General features: G+C 35.8%; 1 protein-coding gene across 1 annotated transcript in view; it reads right to left on the reverse strand.

Moving 5' to 3' along the window:
- The window catches only part of LOC144350123 (uncharacterized), a 96,559-nt gene that overhangs the window by 62,995 nt on the left and 11,725 nt on the right, over nucleotides 1-21,839 (reverse strand). The window contains exons 6-10 of the mRNA XM_085492977.1: nucleotides 7,111-7,158; nucleotides 5,276-5,365; nucleotides 4,836-4,934; nucleotides 4,541-4,639; nucleotides 3,227-3,325 (exon numbers count right to left, since the gene is read on the reverse strand). Coding sequence (XP_085349103.1) covers nucleotides 3,227-3,325; nucleotides 4,541-4,639; nucleotides 4,836-4,934; nucleotides 5,276-5,365; nucleotides 7,111-7,158 — 435 coding nt within the window. The remainder of the gene's footprint in view (nucleotides 1-3,226; nucleotides 3,326-4,540; nucleotides 4,640-4,835; nucleotides 4,935-5,275; nucleotides 5,366-7,110; nucleotides 7,159-21,839) is intronic.

Below are 21,839 nucleotides of genomic sequence, written 5' to 3' on the forward strand. Positions count from 1 at the left end.
GAAGCAAAACTTTCTTTGGCTTAAATTAGTATTTTGAATTTGATTGTAAATATGACATGAATGCTGGATAGATTTTATAGAGGGTTGATGAAAATGCAGGTTGGGTTGATGTTGATATGGGAGTATGTGTAATAGAATATGACAAGTCAACATATCTTGTATAATTTAAATGGTAACCTCAGTTCTTTTTAGCTCTAACATCAATATATTTGTTAGCTTGTTTAAAGTATGGGGTACTCATTCACACCAAATACTCGTTTTAAGTATGATTGACTTGGATGTTCACTAATGTGTAATTATGATAAAAGACAGTTTATAACTGTTATCCCAATGTGTCAATGGTTTTTCACAAAGATTTTGATGAATTTGCAAAAAAAATGTTTAGTCTGATATTTAATATTATATAATATAAGGTACTGGTAACAATTCATGAGATAAGTAGTATGGTGCACATATTTAAACGTATATAGCAGTGATAATATTTCGTGTCAAAATTTGTCTACAATTACTTGGTAAACAGTATGTGAACTGTTTTTGTTTATTGTTGTATAGTTTTCTTGTATCTTGGTGAGACTCGGTGTCTATCAAGAAATTCAATATCTCAAGCATCTAAACCATTAATAAAATGTATATATGAATCATATGATCGACTGACTGAAGTTGGTGTGATGTACAGAGGCTACGTTCCCTTCAGTGTTTGAAGCTATTAAGGTGAAGACAAGTAGCATGTTTTGAATAGGTGCACTGTTATAACATAAAATTCATTGTAGATAATTTCAGTTCAACACTTTTTTGTGTCTGCATTGTTATCACTACTCAGTAGCATGCAGTCATATTATTTTATGATGTAGCCAGAATATGTAATATGATGAATAGTGTTGCTGCATGTTAAAGTTACAGGTAAACATGTGTTGTCATACACAGGACAATTTAGCATGTGTTTGTCATGTTACGTCAGCTTGAAAATAGCACACATAGTATTCGGTTTGTCAGGTTTACTTTCATAGCAGGTAGTGATGTTGTAGTTGGTCGATGTGGTCTGTTTATTTGTTGGTTTGTTGTTTTGCTGCTTGTAATGCAAGTGAATGTGATTGAATCTAAAGTTCATCAATGTTATTATTTGTGCCACTGATGTTGTGACTTTCATTTTAGGGTCCAAGTCTGTTTGAACCCTATAGTTTTTACTCAAGTTTCTCTTCATTTGACCTCTTTATGAGTGTCTAGGCGATTTGCTGGCTAGGGCCGCCATCTTTTTTTAGTGAAAAACAGCAAAAATGCCTGAAACTCATTTACAGAATGGCTGGTCCAGTATAGCATCTCATGGGAAAGACCTTTCAAGTTTCAGAAACTAAAATGATATTTTACATAATTAGCATGCTTTTATGATTTACAATTCACGTCACTGCATTTTATTCCAAACATATTGGGTTAATATTAAGTCATATTTTACTGTCAGTTTTCAACCTGATAGCTGCTCTGCAGCATTAATATTGAATTTTAATAAGGCAGTTTTGTTGAAAATTGCATGAACAAGGGCATTGGGTAGTTCCTGGTGACAGTAATAGTGACTATGCTCTCATTGGTATGCTTGAAATGTCCTTGTGTGGTTACATAACACTTAATGAATAATCCATGTATGATGGAGACTAAACTAAAACAAGGAAGATAAGTTCTTTTTAAGTTTAGCTGTTTTAAGTGTAGCAAGAAAACTCCTAACAAGTTCAGATTAAAACTGTTTTGAGGTGACTTCATTGTCATGCATTGGAGAAAAATGCATGTGAACAAAATATAGAATACAGACACAAATTTCCAAAAGAATTTCCAAAAGGTAAAAAAAAGGAACACAAATGAACAACGTGCTTAGACAGATTGAAGAAAATAATATTTGTTCTATAAGGAGAGAGTGAGATGACTTCTGACTGTCTTAACATTTTATTGCTGTACACTGATAAAAGTGTTATTTCTAAAGATGCAACCAATGCCTCCAATGGCCTTTTGAAAATTTTTCGTGGTTATTAAAAAGTATGTAAATAAATGTCATGGCCTTTGCTATAAATAAAATGAAAATGTAACGACAAAGATAAGAATTATGCCCAAAATCAAACATACAGTACTGTAATACTGAAAATAGAAAACCTAAGCAGTAATTTAAGTGAAATGTGGTCAATTTTCTCATAAATTTTTCACCACCAACACACCAGAAGTCAACTGGTCCAAGAGATTCTTCCAATAATAACAAGAGTTAAAATTAACAAGATAAAGCATTTAATTCATTGTGATTTATGGTACATCACATAGAGGCAGCTGATTGGTTAATGGTGGACAGTTACCAGATATGAGAATTGGTTACCTTTAAATGGAGAAAATAATTGATCAGCTATACAGCGCCCTCTTGTGGTCATTCTTATAAATACTTTTGAACCACATATACATACTAGATTAGCACAATCAATTATACCATTTTATACCTCTCGGTTCATGTGTTCAACATTGACTGTGTTTTAAGGTGGCAGGATAGTATTTGTCATTTACTCGGAAAATATTGATGGCTAAAACCAAACTAATAATAGCCCAAATCTATCAAACCTATGTATTCTTAAGCATTTGGTCTACATTTTTGAAAAACATATTTTTTGTGTAGACTTTATTTAAGGGTCACATGACTTAAATGAGTAATATAGACAAAAACACTAATATCATATCAATGGTTATTCTTGCTATAACAAAAATACAGCATTGTATATCACATAGTATAAATGAGTATTTTTATGTTCATTATCATTTATGTCCATATCATTTCTAAAATCATAACTTCACAATTTTAGTGTTACCATGAGGTCACAACTATTATTCTGACAATGTTTTAGAAAATACTGGCGCTTCATCTTACAAAATTTAAATACACCTTTGAAGCTAATGTTCTCGTTGATTTGATTAAAAAAATTCGTGTCAAATGCGTTCTAAAAACATATAGGTTATGGCTACTATTGGTTCAGTTACATCCATCAACATTTTCATAGCACTTTCTAGTAACAATACTATCCTGCTACTAAAAATCCTTCCGGCAAATTTAATACACATGGTAGAACTGATTAATAAATCCTGATATAAATAAAAACAAAGGTACTACCTACCAAACCTGACATTGAGGGCGCTTACAAGTATAGTTTGATCCATTGAGGCAGGTTAAGATCTCAAATTTGATGAGCTGCTACACAACACTTACATTTGTGCGGGCATGTCTGTCTGCTCCAAGCTTTATTAACTCTTTGATAATTTCCATTTTCCCAAGTTGACTTGCCCACAGCAATGCAGTGAATCCCTTCTGTAAATAAAAAACAATCTTGCACAGTTTGGTCATATTTGTAATTTATGAACAGAAATCTATGTTCTTGTTTCTGTTGAATAAAAAAATGACTTAAAGCCATTTGAGTGAGAACCATCCAGGTATGTTGCCATCACTTTTTATATCTTTTATGTATTACTAAATTAAGAAAAACCGAATAATTTTATGAATTTTACAAAAATAATATGGAACACTGGCTAAGCCTGGAGACAGCTGTTAGGAAGTGTGACTGCTTTTAAATAATAATAAAACATGATATTTTTGCACCAAGCGATTTTGAATCGCAGATAAAACAAATTGACAGTTTTGGTAAGCTGATTGTTTAACTAGATTCCAATGTGATGACATCATACCAGATTTGTGATGATATTACTTGTGATGTTTGACTACTAACAGTGTCACATTATAAAGAAAATAGGTCACAAGGTAAGGAGGTCAAATTTGATGTGCTGGTTGCAAACATCTGAATCAAATATTGTAAATCATGTGACATAATTTCAATTGATACATTAAGTTAACATGACATACATCACTGAGAGTGTGATTTCTATTATACTATTTGCCACTTTTAACGATATTATTGACAGGCACGATATGTCATGGATTGGATAGGGGGAGGCATTCCCTTGTTAATGTAATGAGTTATGAAAAAACAATAAATCTAAAATAATTAGCATGTGAAACAAAAACGTAATTTCAAAGAAGTTTACAATTACAGATGTCACCAACAACTTACAATTGTGTTCACATATAACAAATCATCAATATTAGCTTTTTATGTATATATGACAAATCTCAGAAGTCAGTTGTCTGCAACATATGCAGTTAATCTAACATATGCCACTGATTCTCATACGTCTGCACCAAATTCACTATAGGGGAAATGAGTTCTGGGGCATGGTAACCACATAGAAGAAATATCAACATTTTCTTATATTTTGTAAAACTTATACCGGTAGTCCTCTTTTTTTACGTGAACTTTATGAAGGTTGCGGAAAAACACTGACCCTTATTTTGAATTAAAATTCAGAGCTTTGTCCTTCCATTTCAGTCGAAATGTAAAATTAGGACCCTTTGTTTTTATCAAAATGTTTAACATTGTTTAACTGTAGAATAGAGAATAATTGAGATGAGGGAAATATAGTCTGGATAAATTAATTTTACTTGTCTCTGTATTATGAAAGTAACACTTACTTCATCTCGAGCCTCTAAATCCCAGCCTGCACTAGTAAGTATCCTGAACACCTTGACATTACCACCTTCACATGCATGGTGTAGTGCATTATTTTCATACTGTGAAAGTGAATATATAATAATTATATATATTTACAATCTGATACATATATTCAGTAAATTGTAATGTTACATATCACGCATACAACAGTGCAATACATCTGTCTTTACCAGCATTTAACATACAATGTAGCATGGTTCTTAAATAAAGAAAATGTGGGTAAAGTATCCAAGAGTCATAATGATGTAACCTTACTCGTCCTTTTATATTCTTAACAGCACCATAGTTGACCAACACCTCAACAACGGAATCATATCCTTTCAAACAAGCCAGGTGTAATGGTGTATTGCGGTTCTATCAATATACAAGCAAACGTTGTTTTTCATTTTTCATATTCCAATTAATGCATGCAATTAGGTTAATGTTAGGATGTTATCATTTTACTAGTACAATAATTGTGACAATACCCGGATGCTCCCACGCATTGTCATCATGAAAATCTTACGCCTATATGTGTGATGCCTTTGTTTAGAGAATAGTGCAGTCATCTAAATATCACATAACATAATGTTGTTTCAAATGGTATGTGCACCGGAATATAAACATCTGAATTTATATCACTAAATTTAGTTTAATTTATCATCTAATTTATCATCAGGTTTTTAGTCAGGTGCAATTTAACATTCAAAACAAACCTCGTCCAGTGCATCGATTGAAGCACCACTTATACATAATCTCTTCACTTCTTCAACATTTCCTTGCTCGGCTGCAACGTGGAGTGGAGTCTACAGAAAGATTTTGAACACACTCAATATAAATAGTTTATGGTTAGAAAATGAACACACTCAATATAAATAGTTTATGGTTAGAAAATGAACACACTGAATATAAATAGTTTATGATTAGAAAATGAACACCCTGAATATAAATAGTTTATGATTAGAAAATGAACACACTGAATATAAATAGTTTATGGTTAGAAAATGAACACACTGAATATAAATAGTTTATGATTAGAAAATGAACACACTGAATATAAATAGTTTATGGTTAGAAAATGAACACACTGAATATAAATAGTTTATGATTAGAAAATGAACACACTGAATATAAATAGTTTATGGTTAGAAAATGAACACACTGAATATAAATAGTTTATGATTAGAAAATGAACACGTTGAATATAAATAGTTTATGATTAGAAAATGAACACACTGAATATAAATAGTTTATGGTTAGAAAATGAACACACTGAATATAAATAGTTTATGGTTAGAAAATGAACACACTGAATATAAATAGTTTATGGTTAGAAAATGAACACACTGAATATAAATAGTTTATGGTTAGAAAATGAACACACTGAATATAAATAGTTTATGGTTAGAAAATGAACACACTGAATATAAATAGTTTATGGTTAGAAAATGAACACACTGAATATAAATAGTTTATGGTTAGAAAATGAACACACTGAATATAAGTAGTTTATGGTTAGAAAATGAACACACTGAATATAAATAGTTTATGGTTAGAAAATGAACACACTGAATATAAATAGTTTATGGTTAGAAAATGAACACACTGAATATAAATAGTTTATGATTAGAAAATGAACACACTGAATATAAATAGTTTATGATTAGAAAATGAACACACTGAATATAAATAGTTTATGGTTAGAAAATGAACACGCTGAATATAAATAGTTTATGGTTAGAAAATGAACACACTGAATATAAATAGTTTATGGTTAGAAAATGAACACACTGAATATAAATAGTTTATGGTTAGAAAATGAACACACTGAATATAAATAGTTTATGGTTAGAAAATGAACACACTGAATATAAATAGTTTATGGTTAGAAAATGAACACGCTGAATATAAATAGTTTATGGTTAGAAAATGAACACGCTGAATATAAATAGTTTATGGTTAGAAAATGAACACACTGAATATAAATAGTTTATGATTAGAAAATGAACACACTGAATATAAATAGTTTATGATTAGAAAATGAACACACTGAATATAAATAGTTTATGGTTAGAAAATGAACACGCTGAATATAAATAGTTTATGGTTAGAAATTGAACAAACTGAATATAAATAGTTTATGGTTAGAAAATGAACACACTGAATATAAATAGTTTATGGTTAGAAAATGAACACACTGAATATAAATAGTTTATGGTTGGAAAATGAACACGCTGAATATAAATAGTTTATGGTTAGAAAATGAACACACTGAATATAAATAGTTTATGGTTGTTTGTGATTACAATTGTGATTGGGAAATGCTTACATGGTTTGATTATGGTTATAGTCACTATCAATGGATAGTTGGTTAGATATACATTATAGACTAGTTGGGAAAATGTGTTAGTTAGCAAAGTATGTTAATATAAGAAATATGTAAATTATAATCCATAAATGTTAATGGTGTTGTAATATTATTTGCCAAACACATATACTACATAAATACCAATCAACACTGGAGTAAATGTAAATCTAAATGTAGCCTCACCTGTTTATTGTCAGTGGATTTATCATCTGTTACTTCACCACTCTTTGCCTAAATGGAAAGGATATGACGTAGTTAAATAATGGTTGTTTCTGTTGCTAAGCATCATATTCTATGAAGCGCTCCCGTGTGTTATTTATTTGTGTTACTTTAATGCCAATCAATATACAACAATTATTGTTTGACCTTTACTAAAATGAACATTCAACTGCACATGAAGTATTTAAGTGCCAATCTATGCACAGATGCACTAAAAACATGTAAAATATGGTTATTGTTATGCAAATAATTGTATTAGCATATAACATGTAATTATCAGTCATGCAAGTATACTTGTGTCAAGTTTCAATCTAGTTAACAAAACAAAACAGAAAAAACAAGCTGCTTTGAAGATACACTAAAACATGATATATTCGTTACCTCATTAATATGCACAGATTTGTACATAAAAACTAACCAAGTCATAAAGTTCGCCAAACTGCATTCAAAACTACCTAGTGATGTTTGAGATATTGATGGAACAAACAATAATATCCGTACAGATACATACATGGGTACGATAGTAATCCACGCCTGTGAGTGAATATGCACGAGATGAAAATAATTTACCACAAGCACCTCAATATACCCAAGTTGTATTCGATACAAAACATATAATGATTTGTATACAGTCGGATTCATTTCATTAATTTTATGATTCAAGATCAATTAATGATTTGACAAACAGTGGAAATGCATTCAACTATTTTTAGTATTCATTATTATAGTGCAGTTTATTTTTATCTTTTAAAATACAAATAATCACCTATGCTTCCACCCAATTATCTTGCCAAAGTAGCAATAATTGAATCACTGTGTCATTTCAGTAGCACCATTTGACCCAGCCCATAAATCTGGGACACTATCCAATGTACCAATTCCAATTTTTATGTACTATCTAAGAATTACTCCGGGCTTAGCCCAGTAATTTATCAACTATGATAGATATACAGTTGTAGTTGGATTACAGTACAATGTAGAAATGATGTACCAATCATTATCATGACACGTCAATGTCATAAAAACATTAAACAAACCTAAATCATACAAATCAATGTTAGCATAATGTTCTATGTATGTACCAAATATGAATCTGTCTTTATACGCCGTGCTTCGTTTACGAAATATCAGAGATGCATGGTGGTTGTTACAATAACATTAAAGTGACGTACATTAAGATGTACATGATGTATAATAATATGTTCCAAATGACATACAATCTGTTCATCCACGACCAAGGTCAGATTCACAAATAACCGAAATACATTCAGCCATCTTGAATTCCATTGAGAAACGATAAACGTACTATGTAACATGATGTATATATGAATTTTGAATGTGAAATGAAGTGTGTCAGATGTGGCTTCAGAATAACATTTTTGAAAAACAAACGACCACCAATTGGCTATTGTATGTAACGTGACTGAACGTATGTAACGTGACTGAATGTATGCAACATGATTGAACGTATGCAGAGTGTATGTTATGTGACAGAAGGTATGTAACATGACTGTATGTAACATGACGGAATGTTTGTAGCGTAACTGAATGTATGTAACGTGACTTGGCTAAACGTACATGTTTTGGCTAAACGTATGTAACATCATGGCTAAACATATGTAATGAGACTGAACGTATGTAACGTGACTGAACGTATGTAACGTGACTGAATGTATGTAACGTCACTTAGCTAAACGTACATGTTTTGGCTAAACGTACATGTTTTGGCTAAACGTACATGTTTTGGTTAAACGTACATGTTTTGGCTAAATGTACATGTTTTGGCTAAACGTACATGTTTTGGTTAAACGTACATGTTTTGGCTAAATGTACATGTTTTGGCTAAACGTATGTAACATCATGGCTAAATATATGTAACGAGACTGAACATATGTATTGTAACTGCATGAACGTATGTAGCGTTATTGAACGTATGCAACATATGTAATGTGACAGAGTGTATGTTATGTGACAGAAGGTACGTAACGTGACTGTAACGTGACTTGGCTAAACATACATGTTTTGGCTAAACGTATGTAATGTAACTAAATGTATGTAGCGTGATTGAATGTATGCAAGATGATGGAACGTATGTAACGTGACGCAGTGTATGTTATATGACAGAAGGTATGTAATGTGACTGAATGTAACATGACGGAACGTTTGTAACGTGACTGAATGTATGTGATGTGACTTGGCTAAGCTTACATGTTTTGGCTAAACATACATGTTTTGGCTAAACGTACATGTTTTGGCTTAACATGTGTAACATCATGGCTAAACATATGTAATGAGACTGAACGTATGTAACGTAACTAAACATATGTAGCGTGATTGAACGTATGAAACATGACAGAATGTATGTAATGTGACGGAGTGTATGTTATGTGACAGAAGGTATGTAACGTGACTGACTATGTAACGTGTGATAGAACGTAACATAACTGAATGTATGTAACGTGTGATGGAACATTTGTAACATGACTGAATGTATGTAACGTGTGATGAAACATTTGTAACATGACTGAATGTATGTAACGTGTTATGGAATGTTTGCAACGTGACTGAATGTATGTAACGTGTTATGGAACGTTTGTAACGTGACTGAATGTATGTAACGTGTGATGGAACGTTTGTAACGTGACTGAATGTATGTAACATGTGATGGAACATATGTAACGTGTCTAAATGTATGTAACGTGTGATAGAACATATGTAACGTGTCTAAATGTATGTAACGTGTGATGGAACATATGTAATGTGTCTAAATGTATGTAACGTGTGATGGAACATATGTAACATGTCTAAATGTATGTAATGTGTGATGGAACATATGTAACGTTTCTAAATGTATGTAACGTGACTGAATGTATGAAGTGATTTGGCTGAAAGTACATGTTTTGGCTAAACGTAAGTTACACGTAAGTGTACGTGACACATGGCTAAACGTATGATTGACGGAAATAAATGGATAAATAAGTGAGTAATGTTATACAAACAGAAATTTATACTTTTTATTAAATAATTCACAAAATAAACTAAATCTACTAAAGGGCGCTGTTCTATTTCTAGTCACATTCCGAGATTTGACTTATGGACTTCTATGCTGAGTGGATGGTTCTCTCTGATATTCTGCTTGTGATTATTATTGTACAAACACAAATATATACTTTTTATAGAATAATTCACCAAATAGATGTCAATATAAGAGAGTTATACCAGCGTCAACACTACATCAAAATGACTATTTACATTTAATTTCATACATTAATGTTAAATATATGTTAAATACATAGCCTCTGTGTCATTTCATAAACGTTGACGGCGATCTACATAATCTTGGATTATGACAGGCAAACAGACAGACAAACCATATAAATAGATAAAACCACTCATGTATTTACTTATGACCAGTTGTTATAGTTACGTATGATGCTAAACATTGATGTAAGATGCAGATTAAAGGCCATGTATGCTTTATATTGGAATATTATGTTTTATTGAAAAAAACACCAAAAAACAAACAAGAGACTATATGCATGTCTGATATATCGTATGCAAGTCAACTAATCCATTCACATTAAATTTTATAGACCAACGATAGATAGATCATGTTTTTTCAAGATAATAGCGCCCCCTATGTTGAACATTATAATTTGAAAGCTAACAATGCACCCTCAACTTTATACAATTGAGTTATTTTGTGAACAAGAACCCCCCTAGATCCGCCACTGCATTGTGGGTATTGCAGCACCATATTAGGAAAAGATTGATCCATAATATAACAAGTCATTGTCAATGACACGTCCCCATTCCATTCATATTTGAGTGACATATACATTCAAAGCAGATCATGACCGAAATGCACCTGCATATGTACAACACATTGTGCTAAATCTGAACAAAATCCATCCATGCATGACTGAGATCCGGTTCTGGAATTGTGAAAATACGTGATTTTGATGAATTTTCGGCCTTAAAATGGCCATCATTCCGCTATTGTTAAGCAGATCATGAAACAAATGCACATATCTATTTGTGACATGATGTACCATGTGTGTGTGAAGTTTGAACTTGATCAATCCAGACATGTCTTGGATACGGATCCAGAACTGAATTCTTTAACAAAATGGCCGCCAGTCGGCCATTTTGAACTTGATCCGGAAAAAAAAAGACGTGCATCAAGGTCCTATTATGTTTAATGTATGTACCAAATTTGAACGAAATCCGTCCATGCATAACTGAGATCCGGGTCCGGAATGGTGAAAATGTGCGATTTCAATGCATTTTCGGCCTTAAAGCGACCCCCATTTGGCTATCGTTAATGAGATCATGAAACAAATGCACATACATATTTGTGACATGATGTACCTTGTGTGTGTGAAGTTTGAACTTGATCAATCCAGACATGTCTCGGATACGGATCCAGAACTGAATTCTTTAAAACAAAATGGCCGCCAGTCGGCTATTTCGAACTTGATCCGAAAAAAAAAATGACGTGCATCAAGGTCCTATTATGTTTAATGTATGTACCAAATTTGAATGAAATCCGTCCATGCATAACTGAGATCCGGGTCCGGAATGGTGAAAATGTGCGATTTCAATGCATTTTCGGCCTTAAAGCGGCCGCCATTTGGCTATCGTTAATGAGATCATGAAACAAATGCACATACATATTTGTGACATGATGTACCTTGTGTGTGTGAAGTTTGAACTCGATCAATCCAAGCATGTCTCAGATACGGATCCAGAACTGAATTCTTTAAAACAAAATGGCCGCCAGTCGGCCATTTCGAACCCGATCCAAAAAAAAATGACGTGCATCAAGGTCCTATTATGTTTAATGTATGTACCAAATTTGAACAAAATCCGTCCATGCATAACTGAGATCCGGGTTCGGAATGGTGAAAATGTGCGATTTTGATGCATTTTCGGCCTTAAAATGGCCGCTATTCGGCTATCGTTAATCGGATCATGAAAAAAATGCATGTGCATATGTCCCATATAATGTGTGATGTATGAGTGAAGTTTGAACTTAATCGGTCCATGCATGTTCGAGATACAGGTGATCACGGACGCACGGACGCACGGACGCACACAGGGCAAAACATAAGTCCCCGTTTTCGGACTGCGTCCGAACGGGGACTAATTAGGTATTGTTTATAAGAATGTATGTATGGGGTAGGATTGTTTTATTATTTATTAAACTATGTTTTAACAATACCGTGTTTATGATTCATTGTCTCTAATGACCGTTAGCACCGATATTGAATACATTTTGTCTCTGTACACAATTGACCCGAATCGATTTTTGTTACGGATTGCTTTAAGATATTTGAACCCAAAGGTAAATGTGCAAAAAATGCATGAATTGTGCAATTTAGGAAATCAAAATTGTTGGTTTTCACTATTGGTTATGACAATGGCTCAATACATTATTAGGATACAAAATAAAACAAGATGAAAAAAGTTAATATTCACAGATAATGTCAGATATTCAACTACAAGTTTAAAATCATTTAAAACAAGTCATTGTCAATGACACGTCCCCGTTCCGTTCATATTTGAGTGACATATACATTCAAAGCAGATCATGACCGAAATGCACCTGCATATGTACAACACATTGTACTAAATCTGAACAAAATCCATCCATGCATGACTGAGATCTGGTTCCGGAATTGTGAAAATACGTGATTTTAATGCATTTTCGGTCTTAAAATGGCCATCATTCAGCTATTGTTAAGCGGATCATGAAACAAATGCACATATCTATTTGTGACATGATGCACCATGTGTGTGTGAAGTTTGAACTTGATCAATCCAGACATGTCTTGGATACGGATCCAGAACTGAATTCTTTAAGAAAATGGCCGCCAGTCTGCCATTTCGAACTTGATCCGGAAAAAAAATGACGTGCATCAAGGTCCTATTATGTTTAATGTAAGTACCGAATTTGAACAAAATCCATGCATAACTGAGATCCGGATTCGGAATGGTGAAAATGTGCGATTTCAATGCATTTTCGGCCTTAAAGCGGCCGCCATTTGGCTATCGTTAATGGGATCATGAAACAAATGCACATACATATTTGTGACATGATGTACCTTGTGTGTGTGAAGTTTGAACTTGATCAATCCAGACATGTCTCGGATACGGATCCAGAACTGAATTCTTTAAAACAAAATGGCCGCCAGTCGGCCATTTCGAACTTGATCTGAAAAAAAAATGACGTGCATCAAGGTCCTATTATGTTTAATGTATGTACCAAATTTGAATGAAATCCGTCCATGCATAACTGAGATCTGGGTCCGGAATGGTGAAAATGTGCGATTTCAATGCATTTTCGGCCTTAAAGCGGCCGCCATTTGGCTATCGTTAATGGGATCATGAAACAAATGCACATACATATTTGTGACATGATGTACCTTGTGTGTGTGAAGTTTGAACTTGATCAATCCAGACATGTCTCGGATACGGATCCAGAACTGAATTCTTTAAAACAAAATGGCCGCCAGTCGGCCATTTCGAACTTGATCCGAAAAAAAAAGAGAGATCCGGGTCTGGAATGGTGAAAATGTGCCATTTTGATGCATTTTCGGCCTTAAAATGGCCGCTATTCGGCTATCGTTAATCGGATCATGAAAAAAATGCATGTGCATATGTCCCATATAATGTGTGATGTATGAGTGAAGTTTGAACATAATCGGTCCATGCATGTTCGAGATACAGGTGATCACGGACGCACGGACGGACGCACGGACGGACGGACGCACGGACGCACACAGGGCAAAACATAAGTCCCCGTTTTCGGACTCCGTCCGAACGGGGACTAACAAGTCCCTGTTGTAATTAGCGGAAATGGAGATGGCTGTCTTTTATCTGATCACAAATTGAATTATTATGGACATGTATTGCTACATGCATAATATATGCAATCAAATTGGATATGCAAATTAATGGCCATGTGACTAGGTTAATTGTTTCTGAATTAATTTGTAGTGTCAACAACACAATATGGTAACAAAATTTATATTTCTATTTGCGATTTCTCATAGTTTCTCATAGTCAATTTATGTATCCAAACTCAACTGAAGTGCATGCCTCCACGGTTACCGTGATGCCTCCAGTATTGTAAGCGTGTGTCAGGTTATTTGTTTTGGCGTTATCCAATGACACTCTTCCTTACAATGTCTTATGGCGAGAAATTATGGCACTTTATAATTTAACGACGAGGAAGCACAAGTACAATGTATGTTTGATAATATACAAATTCAAGTGTCAGTTGAAGTTTACTCATAATTATAATCTGTTTTACGAGATAATATGCATTTATTAATTATTTTGATTTTTTTTACTGTGAACATTTAATACAACTATTGGAAGATATTCCTACATATAAACATATGCGTGTATCATGATGTATGTGACAAAATATGATAATTAATACAATAATGATGCATTTTACATACAAGATGGCTGCCAGTCGGTCATTCTGATTCAATCGCAAAATGAATCACCATGCATATGTAACTCAATATGTGCAATGTGTTTACCAAATTTGTCCAAGTTCCAAAATTTCAAAAAACAAGATGGTTGCTAGTCGGCCATCTCTGTTTTGATAGTGAAACGAATGGACATGTATTCTAACATGTATGTATGTACCAAATTTGAACAAAAACTGACAAAGCATTTACAAGGTACCACATTTAAAAAAAATAAATTGGCTGCCTGTCGGCCATCGAAACGAATCACTAAACCACTGCATGTACATATTTACATAAAGTACTAAGCACATGCAAAGAATAAACTATTTCGGTTCTGAGGGTTCAGAAGTATGACTCTGGGCGGAGACCGAATTATAAGACCCCATTTCAAACTTTGTTATATAGAATAAACAGATCGAAAAGTTAATCAGTTAAATATTAACTAATTAATCTATACAAAAGCGAGTACAATGCTGCAAAGTTTCAGAAAGGACATATAGAAACAGTTGAGCAAATTAACTAATTAAAATAATTATCGGTCGTGCAACTGTACAAAAATGGTTACGTACCAAATTGTAACCTATTTTAGCAAACCATTGTTAGGATATCAACAAAACATGCTGAAATTAGTTGATTGTCATGCAAATTACCTAATTAATATACATGGCTTTTTACTGAAATCTAACCAGTGGACTGGACTCGTGAACTGGTATAAACATGTTTTTTTTTCATTACTAAGTACAGTACTTAAGGATTGAACGTTAAATTATCATACTTCCAGCACCGATCAGTGGCCTGAAATCATGGACTTGAAAACATGAAATGTAGTAATAGCAATGTGGATAATTTGTGAACATTTTAAAATAACTTTTTAAATTAAAAAATAAAAATAAAGTAATGTTGCTGTATAATGCATATTTTTTAGATGTTTTCGTTCAAAGTCTAACTGTATTTATTCGTATTTTAGCGAGAGAAACCGATGAATGACTTTAAAAACAAAATATTTTACAACACAATGACACAGTGATCGCAATTTGTGAGAACATATTCAAGACATTGTTGTGAGTCGTTGTTCATTTGCATAAAAAGTCACAGTTTATGAAAACCAAATACAATTAGTTTGGGCGTTAATTTACCCTATTGTGATTAAGAAATATGTCATAGAAACACCACGAGAAAGTGTGGGTTTACAGATATATACTGTTTTGGCCAGTGTACAAGACTTATACTGGGTTTATATCTGTAAAGTCACAGGTTTTGTTGTACTCTGACGAACTAATATCCTAATATGACGACTTAGTACATATTGACATCAATTTGACTACATGTTAATTGAAATACATCGGTAACAGGATAATTCGTCATAACTAGTTACTGTTTTACTGTTACGACAAATGACATTTTTTTTAATCAAGTAGCCGTGATGAATTTGGTTGATTAATTACATTTGCAGATTAACCCGGCTATTCAGTATACGAAATGCCACTTTTGTTTATTACCGGTTTGGAAGATGACCACATTTCGATTTCTATTTATCCCAAACCAACTGAGGATCATGGTTCTGTCTCGTCTGACCGTCCCAGATGTAATACTAGCTCGTTTATTGTGTATTTTTTGTCATAACAGTATTGTTGCAGTTCGAAGTAGGATAAACTGCGCCATCAATAGTTCTTTATATTGTGTTACATAAAGTAAATGTGGTGAACTGTGCATTGACTCTACAGTACGTCGGTTTGGAATCGTTTTACGGAACATTTGCGGTATACTAAACATCCGATGTAATTACATTTTAGTTCTAGTCTGTGTTATTAACAGTTATAAAGGTCAAGTTACGCGCAAAGTGATCGTCGTTTTATTCTGATTTGAAACAATGCAACCTAATTGAATGAATAATCAGTTTACGTAAATTGCCGATGATAACCTTGGTTGTATTAAGACGGGCCTGTTCGGATAGAGTTATATGGCCGTCTGAACGCATTCGGCTCGCAACAGTCCACGCCGTTCTACCCCTCAGTTCTAGCCGGTAAGCACGGCCTCACTGTTGAACATGGCCTGTATTTATGAGTGACGTGACTGATGGAAAGACGGTTTTACTTTGTAATTATTGTTTTTTTTAATTTTTTTTATTTTAAGTGACTTGTTCACTTTGATTGGTGTTATTTCAATATTGAATAATCGAGTTACTGTTACACTGGTACATATGCCTCCTGATGCTACATTGATATACGCTGATGTAGGGTCATCAAAACTACAGTATGATGCAGATGTCACCAGTCTGAGATATACCTAAAAGTATATGAGCAATAACAGAGGTGATTACTGGCAAAATTGTATTTAACTCAATCGCTGCGGGTGCACTCAATTTCGCAAGAGAGTGGAGTGATTTCAAGTTAGCACGATACATCCCACAATGCAACTTTACGAGTTAGAGACAGTTAGTGCAGACAGAGTTGGAGTTAAATCAGAGTTAGTACAGTGGAGATGGTTAGAGTAGATGGTCAGTGTAGAGTAGATGGTCAGTGTGGAGTAGACTGTCAGTGTAGAGTAGATGGTCGGTGTAGAGTAGACGGTAAGTGTAGAGTAGATGGTCATTGGAGAGTAGACAGTCAGTGTAGAGCAGACAGTCAGTGTAGAGTAGACGGTCATTGTAGAGTAGATGATCAGTGTAGAGTAGATGGTCGGTGTAGAGTAGACGGTCATTGTAGAGTAGATGGTCATTGTAGAGTAGACGATCAGAGAGAGTAGATGGTCTCTGTAGAGTAGATGGTCAGTGGAGAGTAGTGTAGAGAAGACGGTCAGTGTAGAGTAGACAGTCAGTGTAGAATAGACGATCAGAAAGAGTAGATGGTCTGTGTAGAGTAGATGGTCAGTGGAGAGTAGTGTAGAGAAGACGGTCAGTGTAGAGTAGACAATCAGTGTAGAGTAGACGGTCAGTGTAGAGTAGACAATCAGTGTAGAGTAGATGGTCATCGTAGAGTAGATGGTCAGTGTAGAGTAGACAGTCAGTGGAGAGTAAATGTCAGAGAGCGTAGATGGTCAGTGTAGAGGAGATGGGCATTGTAGAGTAGACGGTCAGAGTAGACGGTCGTATAGAGTAGACGGTCAGAGAGAGTAGATGGTCGGTGTAGAGTAGACGGTCAGTGTAGAGTAGACAGTCTGTAGATTAGACGATCAGTGTAGAGTAGACGGTCATTGTAGAGTAGATGGTCAGTGTGGAGTAGACGGTCAGTGTAGAGTAGATGGTCGGTGTAGAGTAGACGGTCAGTGTAGAGTAGATGGTCATTGGAGAGTAGACAGTCAGTGTAGAGCAGACGGTCAGTGTAGAGTAGATGGTCATTGTAGAGTAGATGGTCAGTGTAGAGTAGACAGTCAGTGCAGAGTAGATGGTCGGTGTAGAGTAGACGGTCATTGTAGAGTAGATGGTCATTGTAGAGTAAACGATCAGAGAGAGTAGATGGTCTCTGTAGAGTAGATGGTCAGTGGAGAGTAGTGTAGAGAAGACGGTCAGTGTAGAGTAGACAGTCAGTGTAGAATAGACGATCAGAGAGAGTAGATGGTTTCTGTAGAGTAGATGGTCAGTGGAGAGTAGTGTAGAGAAGACGGTCAGTTTAGTGTAGACAGTCAGTGTAGAGTAGACGATCAGAGAGAGTAGATGGTCTGTGTAGAGTAGATGGTCAGTGGAGAGTAGTGTAGAGAAGACGGTCAGTGTGGAGTAGACAATCAGTGTAGAGTAGACGGTCAGTGTAGAGTAGACAATCAGTGTAGAGTAGACAATCAGTGTAGAGTAGATGGTCATCGTAGAGTAGATGGTCAGTGTAGAGTAGACAGTCAGAGAGCGTAGATTGTCAGTGTAGAGGAGATGGGCATTGTAGAGTAGACCGTCAGACAGAGTAGACAGTCATATAGAGTAGACGGTCAGAGAGAGTAGATGGTCGGTGTAGAGTAGACGGTCAGGTAGAGTAGACAGTCTGTAGATTAGACGGTCAGTGTAGAGTAGACGGTCATTGTAGAGTAGATGGTCAGTGTAGACAGTCAGTGTAGAGTGGATGGACAGTGTAGAGTAGACTGTCAGTGTAGGTGGTCAGTGTGGAGTAGACTGTCAGTGTAGAGTAGATGGTCGGTGTAGAGTAGACGGTCAGTGTAGAGTAGATGGTCATTGGAGAGTAGACGGTCAGTGTAGAGCAGATGGTCAGTGTAGAGTAGACGGTCAGTGTAGAGTAGACAGTCGGTGTAGAGTAGATGGTCGGTGTAGAGTAGATGGTCATTGTAGAGTAGACGATCAGAGAGAGTAGATGGTCTCTGTAGAGTAGATGGTCAGTGGAGAGTAGTGTAGAGAAGACGGTCAGTGTAAAGTAGACAGTCAGTGTAGAATAGATGATCAGAGAGAGTAGATGGTTTCTGTAGAGTAGATGGTCAGTGGAGAGTAGTGTAGAGAAGACGGTCAGTTTAGAGTAGACAGTCAGTGTAGAGTAGACGATCAGAGAGAGTAGATGGTCTGTGTAGAGTAGATGGTCAGTGGAGAGTAGTGTGGAGAAGACGGTCAGTGTAGAGTAGACAATCAGTGTAGAGTAGACGGTCAGTGTAGAGTAGACAGTCAGAGAGAGAAGACAGTCGGTGTAGAGTAGACAGTCCGTGTAGAGTAGATGGTCAGTGTAGAGTAAACGGTCAGTGTAGAGTAGACGGTCGGTGTAAAGTAAACGGTCAGTATAGAGTAGACAGTCGGTGTAGAGTAAATGGTCAGTGTAGAGTAAACGGTCAGTGTAGAGTAAACGGTCAGTGTAGAGTAGACGGTCAGTGTAGAGTAGATGGTCGGGGTAGAGTAGACGGTTGGTGTAGAGTAGACGGTCAGTATAGATTAGATGGTCAGTGTAGATTAGACGGTCAGTATAGAGTAGACGGTCAGTGTAGAGTAAATGGTCAGAGAAAGTCGACAGTCGGTGTTGAGTAGACAGTCAGTGTAGAGTAGATGGTCGGGGTAGAGTAGACGGTCAGTGTAGAGTAGACAGTCAGTGTAGATTAGATGGTCAGTGTAGATTAGATGGTCAGTATAGAGTAGACGGTCAGTGGAGAGTAGACGGTCAGTGGAGAGTAGACGGTCAGTGGGGAGTAGACGGTCAGTGTAGAGTAGACAGGCGGTGTAGAGTAAACAGTCGGTGTAGAGCAGACGGTCAGTGTAGATTAGATAGTCAGTGTAGAGTAGACGGTCAGTATGGAGTAGATGGTCAGTGTAGAGTAGGCGGTCAGTAGATGGTCGGTGTAGAGTAAATGGTCAGTGTAGAGTAGACGGTCTGTGTAGAGTAGACAGTCAGAAAGAGTAGACAGTCGGTGTAGAGTAAACAGTTGGTGTAGAGCAGACGGTCAGTGTAGAGTAGACAGTCGGTGTAGAGTAGACGGTCTGTGTAGAGTAGACGGTCTGTGTAGAGTAGACGGTCTGTGTAGAGTAGATGGTCAGTGTAGAGTAGATGGTCAGTGTAGAGTAGATGGTCAGTGTAGAGTAGATGGTCAGTGTAGAGTAAACGGTCAGTGTAGAGTAGACGGTCGGTGTAAAGTAAACGGTCAGTATAGAGTAGACAGTCGGTGTAGAGTAAATGGTCAGTGTAGAGTAAACGGTCAGTGTAGAGTAGACGGTCAGTGTAGAGTAGATGGTCGGGGTAGAGTAGACGGTTGGTGTAGAGTAGACGGTCAGTATAAATTAGATGGTCAGTGTAGATTAGACGGTCAGTATAGAGTAGACGGTCAGTGTAGAGTAAATGGTCAGTGTAGAGTAGGCAGTCAGTATGGAGTAGACAGTCGGTGTAGAGGAAATGGTCAGTGTAAAGTAGACGGTCGGTGTAGAGTAGACAGTCAGAGAAAGTCGACAGTCGGTGTTGAGTAGACAGTCAGTGTAGAGTAGATGGTCGGGGTAGAGTAGACGGTCAGTGTAGAGTAGACAGTCAGTGTAGATTAGATGGTCAGTGTAGATTAGATGGTCAGTATAGAGTAGACGGTCAGTGGAGAGTAGACGGTCAGTGGAGAGTAGACGGTCAGTGGAGAGTAGACGGTCAGTGGGGAGTAGACGGTCAGTGTAGAGTAGACAGGCGGTGTAGAGTAAACAGTCGGTGTAGAGCAGACGGTCAGTGTAGATTAGATAGTCAGTGTAGAGTAGACGGTCAGTATGGAGTAGATGGTCAGTGTAGAGTAGGCGGTCAGTAGATGGTCGGTGTAGAGTAAATGGTCAGTGTATAGCAGACGGTCAGTGTAGAGTAGACAGTCGGTGTAGAGTAGACGGTCTGTGTAGAGTAGATGGTCAGTGGAGAGTAGATGGTCAGTGGAGAGTAGACGGTCAGTGTAGAGTAGACGGTCAGTGTAGAGTAGACGGTCAGTGTAGAGTAGACGGTTGGTGTAGAGTAGATGGTCAGTGTAGAGTAGATGGTCAGTGTAGAGTAGACGATCAGAGAGAGTTGGGTCGAAGACTTAGTGGACGACAGATCGGTTCAGTACGGCTCACCATTCTGCGTTGATGTATAAATAGGCATAGAATCGTGCAACTTGTGGTGTGTGTTATATTATAAATGGTAAAAATGTCATGCAGTGATTTGTGTAAATATTGTTGAGCAGTTAAAATATCACCTATGCGATTCCCAAAAGTTACCCTCAAAGGCAAGCAACATACTCCAAATTCAACCCAGACAGCGTCACTTATTTTCCCCGAACGACGAACCCCCGGGACGAACCATCAAAGTGACGACTTGAAATACCAGAGTTTAAAGTAAAAATATCTTTGTATCTTTGACACTCGGATTGATATTTTATGTTGCTTCTATTATTTTGTACTTGTTGTTCTGATTTTTGTATTATAATTGTATGTTTTATACTGTTTTATTTTAGTGCTGCCATAGATCCTTCAAAAGATGAAAAACAATAAAATAACCTGATATTGTACACTACATCACATCACCATATTGTATCAATGTAGTGGGATGCCTAACGGATAGGGTCTGTACAGTATTCTAGTATGTTGTCAAATGAAATGTTGTTTGCAGTCAGTAGTATTTTGGGGTTAAAGTAATTTAATATGATCTGAGATATCGTCAGCGAGCAGTGTAGAAAAAAATCCTGTTCATATATCTCCAACAGTTTGTGAAACTGGTCAGCCATTTGCATGTCAACTAACTTCTATAGTTAATTACTTTTGAAAGTGTTAAGGTAGCGAGAAGGGTTTTGTGA

The sequence above is a fragment of the Saccoglossus kowalevskii genome, chromosome 18 (assembly GCF_978046115.1).
Source record: "Saccoglossus kowalevskii chromosome 18, keSacKowa6.1, whole genome shotgun sequence".
In the NCBI taxonomy this organism is placed as follows: Eukaryota; Metazoa; Hemichordata; class Enteropneusta; family Harrimaniidae; genus Saccoglossus; species Saccoglossus kowalevskii.